General features: G+C 40.2%; 1 protein-coding gene across 1 annotated transcript in view; it reads left to right on the forward strand.

Moving 5' to 3' along the window:
- The window catches only part of TPD52L1 (TPD52 like 1), a 50798-nt gene that overhangs the window by 38296 nt on the left and 2446 nt on the right, over nucleotides 1–10056 (forward strand). The window contains exons 4-6 of the mRNA XM_084827457.1: nucleotides 1518–1619; nucleotides 8080–8118; nucleotides 9159–9219. Coding sequence (XP_084683583.1) covers nucleotides 1518–1619; nucleotides 8080–8118; nucleotides 9159–9219 — 202 coding nt within the window. The remainder of the gene's footprint in view (nucleotides 1–1517; nucleotides 1620–8079; nucleotides 8119–9158; nucleotides 9220–10056) is intronic.

The raw sequence follows: 10056 nt of genomic DNA on the forward strand, positions 1-10056 counted from the left end.
AGAAATAAATCTCGCTCTCCTGCAGTGAATCTTTAACATATCTCTGTGCATTCAGAGCCACGGTATTTCACTAAAGCGCTACACCGTTAAAGGGTTAAAGACCAACTTTAGTAACTTGCCTGCCTTTCCAACACTTGCCCTAAAGCACTCTTTCACTTCTCCAATGCTCTCTTAAATCGCTATTTCGATGCTGTACTTCTTTGATCTGTTGTTTCTCTGATGTAAAGGCATTCTGTGTTGTTATGTAAAGTCCCTTCTTCGATGCGAAGACCTTTATCTCAGTAGCGATCTTTTGGGTTTCCAGGACTGGAAACTGGGAGAAGGAGAAAGCGGGGGTTGGAAGCAATAACTCCACAGAAGATTTCTGGATACAGCAAAATTGGTGGTGGGGGGTTCTTTCAGGGGAAGCCTTCAGATGCTCCACTCGAGAATCGGAGGGTTTGACTTTTTCAGGGAAATCAGCACACATGGGGAAAAAATTAGTTGCTGTTCATGCATAATAATGTAGTAGCAGGGGGGAGCCTGTACAGGAGTGAGAAACAAGCCTCTCTCATTGGTTGAGAAGCCCCTGCCAGTTTGATGACATTCATTTCTACCCCCCCCCCCAACCCCATCTGGAAGTATGTTCCTTTCGAGCACTGTGTGACCCCTAAAATCAGATTTTAAAGCTACGGTACACTCAGCTTACCTTGCTTCATGGGTCCCTTGACGGACCAAAGCCGATGCCATGAAAATCTGGGTAATAGTCCAACACGCTTCTCGATACATTGTCGTGAAGATCCCCCCAGAGACTTCTGTCAAGCTGAAGAAGTTGTGCAAGTGACTGGAGACTGGTGTGCAATGCTAAGGGTTTAGGGACAGGACTTGCTTAGAGTTTGGGGACAGGAGAGGGAGAATGTGGGGTCTGGTTGGAGAGTTCGTACAGGTGGGAGAGCATTGCCCTAAGGAACAGGCCATACCTACTCTTAATGTAGTTGTATAGTTTACTACCTGTAGGGAACCTTTTTTAAACGGAGAGAACATTCACAACGCTGCATTCTTAGATGGTACTAGCCAAAATTCTACTACTTCAGGGTGTGTTGGAAGCAATGAAGGTTAGTGCGGAAAGGCATGAGAGCGGGAAGTGAGACTTAATGGGGAGAAGGTCAAAGGACTCTTCTTTCTCATTGTCCCTGGCAATTCTTTGTGGATTTTTACATACAATTATTATTTTATTGCAGCTAATTGCTTTGCTATGGATGAGGTTGTTGGTGCATGTAATTCAGAAGATATCTAGGAGATTTAACACCAGTCCATGATAGTTAGGATAAAAAAAATTGGTAGCCTATTTTAAAACTTTGCACTGCTTTTGCACTAGTCTTGCAAATGAGTTTAATTCACAGCTGTCTCAAGTCTTATAGCAGAGTGGTAGCTTTCTGACTTCAGCAATATGATAAGAAATGGCTTGTGGCCTGAAAGGGGCTGAATCTTATTTTCTGTTAGGATTGCTGTTTATACTGTGGTGTATTTAATTCCAGATATAAGAAGACACAAGAGACTTTGAGTCAAGCAGGGCAAAAGGCCACAGCGGCGATCAACAATGTTGGAACAGTCATCAGCAAGAAATTTGGAGATATGAGGTACAGAAATTTGGACTTAATTTCCAGGAGGAAATTTAGCTTTACCCCCATTCTTTAATGTATAGCATTACAAGATTTAATTGGGATCATGACTAAGCCAGCTTTCACTTATTCCTGTTTTATCATAAAGGAAATAAATGGTAGCTTATTAAGATGTATTCCTGATTTAAATCCTGGCAACTTGCCAGAGACACCAAAGAGATTACATGTTAGAATCCCATTTGCTGAATAGCACTACAAAATGTATAAGCAGGTCCACAAAAATTCCATTATTTTAGAGACAGAAAGCTGTTGAAGCAGCTTGCCTCCAACCTGTTCTTGGAAATGCCCATACAGTGATTTTTACTGTTTTGTCAAATTCCTAAGGAATGATAAATAGTAATAAAGTCTTCTGTAAAACAATCCTACATCTTCCATATCTCCATTCACTGACTTCAACAGAATGTTCTACACAAAGAAAGGTAGATCTGTTCAGAGATTCAAAGCCACCTTTTGCAATGGAATCCATTTCCCTCATATAACATTTGGAGGTAGAAACAACTGCTGATTATCCTCTGTGTAGGGTAGCAAGAATCTCTTCTTCTCCGGGCTTGCAGGGCTGCAAGTCAACTTATCTTACATCTGTATTGTCCCAGCCACCCCCAGTGACATAAAAGTATGTTTTGGGGTAGGAGGGAAGGGTTTACATTGGGGGAACGACACAGAATGACGGGGTTAAACACCCTCTTCCAGAGACCCACTTCCCAATCTTCAAATCAGCACCATGGGGCTACTAATTAGTAAAACAAAACAAAAAAACATAGGCAATCCTAATAATTAATTGTTGCATCTAATTTGGTCCACTTGCAATCTGCCTTCCACTGGCTTCAATGGAAAAATTCATGGTGACTTTAATGGAGAGCAATCCTAAGGTGATTACTTCTTCTAGATCTCAGGCTTCTATAATCAATTATTAGCGTTGGCATTTCTTATTTTCTCATCCCCAACTGAAACAAAGCCAGTTATGAACTGCATTTGCTTGTGTTATTCCTTGTTGACCTTTCCCTTAGCCCTTTCTCTCTTCTCAGTGTTGTTTTTCCCTTTCTCTCCCTTCCCTTTCTGTGTCTTCCCTCATGGCTTAAATGTATATTTTAAGTTCCTCACGGCACAGATATTTTACCTGTGTTTCTCTATAAGGCATCTACTTGTATATTGATACTGCTTTATAAATAATAAAGTGCGTTTCAATGTGCATACTGAAAAATTACGCTTTGCTTCCATATCACTTCAAACTTCATGTTGGTTAGCACACATCTGTGGTACCTGGCAAATGCTTTTGTCTTTCTGGTTTTGGTGTTCAAAATCAAGAGTATGAAAATGCTAGGATTTTTACTTTTTCCCCCAGTCTAAAGTCTAGACTAAATTCTAGATTTTAACTTTTTTGTGTAAATAACTGTATCGTTGTATCAGTAATTTTAAATGTTTATTTCATATTTGAGCTTCCCTTCTCATAATACAAGAGCAACGAGCTGAGAACAAGCTAAACTTTGAAAAGTTTAGAACATGGGAGTAGATCAGAAAATATATCATATTTCATTAATAAACTTGTTCACAGAATAGTTTCCTGACAACTTTGTTAAACAATTTAGATAAGATAACACTTGATCTTTTTTTCTAAAAACTTGTTTTCCTGTTACCTGTAATGAAAAAGTACCAAAGTAGCTTGGAAGGAATTTGTGTGCCAGACCTAATTGTGAAGGAAGGCTGGAGGGCTGATTACAGCTTGGTGTCTGCCTGGGAATTAAAAGAGAAATTCAGGGCAAGGAACAATTGAATTGGTTACTGTGTCAGATGCCATAACACTACAGACCAGTGCCTCCACCCCAGTGCACCTATGTTTTGGCTGAGCTATGCATGCATGTACATCAAGGTCATTACTTACTAATGTGTTCAATTTGTAGATGACTGTGAATTTATTCCCATTATGTCTGAGGTAATGAGAAGTGATAAAAGAAGTGCTGTCTGTAGTATTTAACCTGTGGAAGCAGGCCATTACTTAATGTTTCATAGTGTAATTTTATGCATGTTCACTTAGAAGTCAGTCCCATTAAGTTCAGTGGTGTTTGCACCCAAGTAAATTATCCCACAGTGTAAATTTCTATCAATACTTAAACCATATTTCATCCCAAGCCTTCGGGATAAGAACTTAACATTAGAGCATATTGTTGCAAAACCTGATGTTGGTGGCACTGTTGAGGCCTAGGCACCAGATTCTGGTGATCCCTGCAGTAGGAAACCCAGAGATCTAATTGCTTTGCCAAGAATATGCATGGACAAAGTGGAAACAGCTTACTCTCTTTTTGGTAGTGCATACAAAATTCAGTGGGTTGAATCTGGAGTTTTATTCCACCAGTGGGAGCATCTCCAAGTGGAGTTCTGCTCAGAAAGCTTCTGCTGGCAGACCCCCTCCCCCTCCAGAGACTTTTCGGGGGCATAGGGGGAGGGGGAAACTGATGAAACCTCCTCCACCATTTAGCCCCCTGAAAACTTCCACTGGATCAAAAGCCTCCCACTGACAAAAGGAATGCAGAAGGCTTTTGCTGGATCCAGCCCAGTGTTTTCAACTGCATACAAAGCCATGAGTGCAGGATACAGAAATCTAGCACTGGGAAATGCATGCACCGTTCTTATTTCCATATGTAGTCTCCAGTCCAGCTGGAAATGTAAGCAGAGAATTCATTGGGTGAATACAGTTGACTATCTTAGATAGACAGTTGACTATCTCCACCTGATGTGTGGTACAATTCTTGAGGGTGAAGATATCAAGTGAACAGCTAGATATGTTATTTTTTATTATTTACAGTATTACAGTATTTATTTACAGATATAAAACTGTGGTTTGACTAGATAAGGAAAAATATACTTTCAGATCATGTCAAAATAGTACATGTCCTTCATATCAACAGTAAAAACAGGAGACAATTTACAATGCTGTATGACACTATTTACATAGCAGCCAAGTTTAGTACTTGACAGAGTTTGCAGTTCAGTTGCTGATCTAACTTAAAGCAGCAGGGCCTTTTGTGGGCGTTGCTCTTTTTTTAAATCACCACTGATTAATATGGTGCAGTCCACCAAGCACAGCCATTGTATAACTTCCATTCATTCCAATGGAGTTTAGAATTTAGAATTCCCACGCAAGTCCCATTGAGTTAAGGGTTGTGCAGCAGCAGTACTTGGTAGATTGCTCCTCATGCAGCAAATGATTCCTAGTATTTCTGACCCACCCTTGCTTTTAATTTTGCTTTATAAGCCAAATTTATCAACTGTAAGATGTATCTGCTGCCATTGATTTAATGAAGCTGAAACACCTAACCCAGCACAAGCGATATACAGACTAATTATCTGAAGCTTTCTCTCCCTCTTCCCATGGTATTTAGAAGGAGATGAACATATATTCTGCTGTCTAAAAACACTGCCTTTATTAGTTTTCAGGGATAACAGTACATGTGCTGTTATATTCCACTTCTCTTAAGATAGACCTAGGCCAGGGCTACTCATGTTAAATAGTTCTATGTACATGGAATTGTGCATGAAATGTGATGTAGACTTCAATAACAGGCATGGATTACTTAGAATCTCATGGTTAACTGAACGACCTTTTCGGGCTAGTTTTCTAACTGGATTATGTCCTTATCAACCCAATTTGACATTGCAGCTGGTGACTGGTTGTGGAAGCAAACTTAAAGTTTGTCAGCACACTGATGGTCAGATTTTTGACAAGAGCGCACGCAAACTGGGCATGTGATATATCTACCCTCATGAACATTTACAGTGCACATGCTCAAGTCATGAAAAATAGTCAAGCCATTTTGAAAACTTAACTGAAAGGGGGTTGTGTGAAATGAAAACAAAGTGCTTTCCCACCTTTAAACATTTCTAGCCTTCGTGGGTGTAGAGATGCATTTTGTATATGCATGCAGGAAATTCACAATAGCTCTAGTGCTCAGAGGTACTTCCTTGCCATGAATACTACTGACCCTTTCTTGTAGCTTCCAGTTATACACCCTTTCCACACATCCCTGCTGGCCACCTCTTTTCCTGGCTCCACTCCACTTGTTGCCCAAGAATGTGCAAGTTTCTGAGTAGAGCATGTACTGATCCACTTAATGCAAAATCAGCTAAATGTACATAAATACTGTTTGAACACTCCTGGCACTGAAAATTCAGGGTTTGACAGTAGTTTTCTGTAACTATATACCAGTGCTTAACTACTATTAATTTTTCCTTATGCTGCTGTTCCAGGTCACATTCAATTGGGTAAGATTAAGATTAAGTTGCTGCTGTATTTGGCATGGTTTATTTTATGAAAAGGACACATGGTTTTCTTTCTTTGTGGTACAAGACTTGAAATTTGTATTGTTTTAACCAGAGCATCTTGATTGTATAGCTTGTTTAAACAGTGTAGAGACTACTGAAGACCCTGAGAAAACCTCAGATAGAATTGATGATGTTGCTAATGCACTCCAAATTAGACGCAATTTCACATAATGAAGGTATTCAAAACGTATTTCTCCCAGGAAAATAAACCTGTTTATATATCTCACAACAGTCTTTTTTTTCCAGAGGTTGAAATATAAACACTAAACACTTGCAAAATTGTTTGGAGTGTTGAGTTGTTTTTCAGAAACTGGGCAGTTTTGTAGAAATATCATTGATCTCATTCTAATGATCATATTTTGTCTTAATAAGCCGAGTTATGAATGAGCCTTGTGACTGTGCACCCTTCTGTCCTCCCTTTTCAGCATGCCATGATTAAACCCAGAAGTCTTTAATTAACCATAGTGTCCTGTTTTGTCTGAAACTATGGCTACCAGGTTCAGAACAAACCAACTTTAAAACAGCTTCAAAGCATTGTTTAAGGTCCTAGTTTGTTCTAAACCTGGGAGTCATAATTTCCTTGTTTGAACTCCCCATGGCATGCCAAGTAGGAAAGGGACTGCTTACCCAAGCACAAGCCTCATCCATATCTCAGCTTATTAAGCCAAGATATTATTGTCCAAGTGCTCCCAGCCCCTAGGAATAATGATGATGAGGTGCTTGTGGGGATTTAATTCTTCCCCCTTACTGCTACTGTTGCACTGATTCAACATTGATAGCTTGAACTACCACAAACGTGATAGAAGGAAAATGCCTTACCATAAGGGGAAAATGCTCATTCTCTCTATTTACGTAAATCCTAATTCCAGCTGTTCACCCTAGTCCCTTACAACTCAATGCAGAACTGAAATTGATTAAACTATATTGCAAGGAGTTTCTGATATGTCAAGGTGAAACTGGAAAGACCAGAAGGAAAATGTAAAATGTGCTTGAATTACAAAGCTATTGAGGAGCTTAGGGATAAGGGAGAGAGCCATCTACTCCCCCATTTTAAAAAAATAATTGTATGAGCATTTGTGGATATGTGTAAAGGCCCAGATAATACTGAGTCAAGTAGTTCACTCCTTTGTATGGGGAAGAGGCAGCTGTTTGAGATTAGCTTGAATGTTTTATTTTTCAGACCCGAAATATGCGTTAGCTCTTACTTACTAAAGAATTTATTAACAACAAATATTTACTTAGTAGATAACAATTCCTACAATATACTACTAATAGGAAATTAACAAATACAATGATCAGTTAATACATAAAGTGTTGGCCTGGTTAAAGATGCTGCTTTCCAGTCAGTCTCAGTTGCTCTGAAGATGCTGTGTGCCAACAGGTAGACTAGGATTGTGATCTTTGGTCCTCTACTCAGGTTGGTTGTAAAGTCCTTGATGCCTCCTTAGTTTGTCCAGAACTGTTCTTGTAGAAATCTTTCCCCATCTTCTTCTATGCGTCTCTGTTGCCGCCCTCTTCTCCTCCGCCCCTCTAAAACATCTGTGCAATCTTTGTGTTACCTATGTAGAGCTTCCCCTTAGTAATGCATCTATCGGTTCACTTAAAAAAAAAAAAAAGTTGGAAAACGCCAAAACTATTTTGAAAGTGTTTGGAAACAGATATGCAGTTGTTATGGGCATAATGTAGTAGATACCCATATAAGAAGACTCAAACTGAGCCAACCATATCAACTCTTCTTCTATCAGAAGTATCTCTATTCCATATCCACCCACCCTTCCTCACTCCATGGTGTTGGCATTGCTGGTGTCTAAGCTTCTCATGTTAGGAACTGTGGGCCACTTATAGATGTTACACTGTTCAGTTGCATATAATGTACAAAGTACACCACATTTCTGTAGAAGATCTTCTATACTGTTCCTTTGAGTCTTGAACGTCATGTCTCAGTGAATTCTAAGACAATTTTCCACCAGAATATGAGTGTACCAGAAACTGTGATTTAGAAATGAAATTAGTTTACAGCCGGACTTTATTAATGTTGGTCATATTGCAAACCTGTATTAATAGTTATTTTCTCTCCTCTCTCCATGCGTTTACAATGCAGTTATTCTATTCGTCATTCCATAAGTATGCCTGCTATGAGGTAAAATTTCCAACATCATTATTTGTTCTATGCTAATATAAAAATGTATGACCCTGACCCTGCATTTTTACTTTATAGTGAATAGTTGTAAAGAATTCTGCACAGCTACACAAATGAAAAAAATGCTGACTTGGCTGTTTTTATTTGATTAGAGAGAATCTTGTGTGAGAATTAGCATGGAATTAGTTGTGGGCTGGATGAGGGCCAGTAAGCTAAGGCTGAATCCTGACAATATGGAGACATAGTGGGTGGGTGCCTCCCATTTCTGGGAATTAGGTGCATTACCTGTTCTGGAAGCAGTTGCACTCCACCTGAAGGATCAGGTTCATAGTCCGGAGGTACTCCTCAAACCATCTTTGTCACTAGATGCTCAGATGGACTCTGTGACTAGAAGTGCTTCTTAGCAACTTTAGTTCATATGCCAGCTATGGCAGTTCCTGAATATAGTCTGGCCACAGTGATCCATATAGTTATTGGCAGCCTCAAGTTTGGTTTACTGCAACACACTTGATGTGGGGCTTCCCTTATGCATTCATACCGCATGCAACAGCCAGCTTGGTCAGAAGCAGTGCACAATCCTCACATGTGCTTCTTTTGGTCTGGTTAGTACTGTTGCCCTGCATGAAATCAGAGTAGATTCCAGCTTCGTGTGAGGCAGAAGCCAGGCCAAAAGTGATGTGCAAGACCTACTTGATTGGCACGCACAAAGGGTGGATGTACCCCAGCATCCTTTGTGATAGTGAAGAATGTCTGTAGCACATTCTGATTTGGACACCAGCCTGATCCAGCTTAGGTACCCCCGTACTAGCCTTTAAAAAAAAAACACACACACCACACATGCCAAATGATATGAATAATGTCACACTGGGTTTCTCCCTTTAGTATAATTGGAATTTAGAGATGGTGGCAAAAGCGGTGGTTGCTGAAATACATGCTGATAACCCCCCTTCTTTCATTCAGTTCTGGCAACATCCAGAAGCAACTAAGAGCACAAACAAGCATAAGAGAGAGAACATTTTTCCTTTGTTTTACCCTTTTAGGAATTCTCCTACATTCAAATCCTTTGAAGAAAAGGTTGAAACCACTGTCACAAGCCTTAAGGTATGGGATAAGAAAAGAGTGAAAGGGTATGTCTGCACCAGCTAATTTTTGTGATATGTCACTGAAAGTAGCACAAGGAGCTGGAGTAGTACACGCCTCATCCTGAAATCAGTTAGTCATGGTTCTTACTCTTCCAAGGAGTTTGGGCTATAAATCAATAGATCATTAATGCAATAGGAACTGTCCTGTAATTAGTCCTCCTTACTCCCAGTATACCTGAGAAATGGCCTTCCTTGTTCCACCTTGATCTTTAAGATCAGCTTAGGGGAGCCTTCCCCAGTCTGGTGCCCTCCTGATGTTTTGGACTATGACTCACTCCCATCCCTGATCATTGGCCATGCTGGCTGGGGATGATAGGAGTTGTAGTCCAAAACAGCAGCTCACCAGTTTGAGGAAGGCTGGTTTAGAGCATCTTCCCGACTACCAGCTGCACGCCTAGTTCACTCAACATGGACAAGAGATATTCTTAGTAGCTGTGCCACAATTTGTAGAGCTCCCTTCTCCTGGAGGGTCAAAATCCAAGCCCAAACACATTCCAAAAGCACAAAGGTTTTCCTGATGGAGCTGGTGTTCGAGAGCCAGGGTTAACCAAGTAGAGTAATATATAGAGGGTGTGTCTCTCTCTGTCGGTCAGGATCATAGCTCCAAACCCATGAAACCTAGACATCTGAAACTTGGCATGTATACTAAGGGGAGCTTAGGTGTGTATACTTCAGGGTTATTTGGTCGTTAAAATGCATTAATTTTAATTAAATGTGCCTGTGTATTTGAAGCCTGCAGTACCATCTTCAGTCACTAGGTGACAGATGTCCCTAACCAGCACATAGCTTGGCAGTT

The sequence above is a fragment of the Heloderma suspectum genome, chromosome 1 (genome assembly GCF_057233095.1).
Source record: "Heloderma suspectum isolate Gila_16-S chromosome 1, 16-S_ref, whole genome shotgun sequence".
In the NCBI taxonomy this organism is placed as follows: Eukaryota; Metazoa; Chordata; class Lepidosauria; order Squamata; family Helodermatidae; genus Heloderma; species Heloderma suspectum.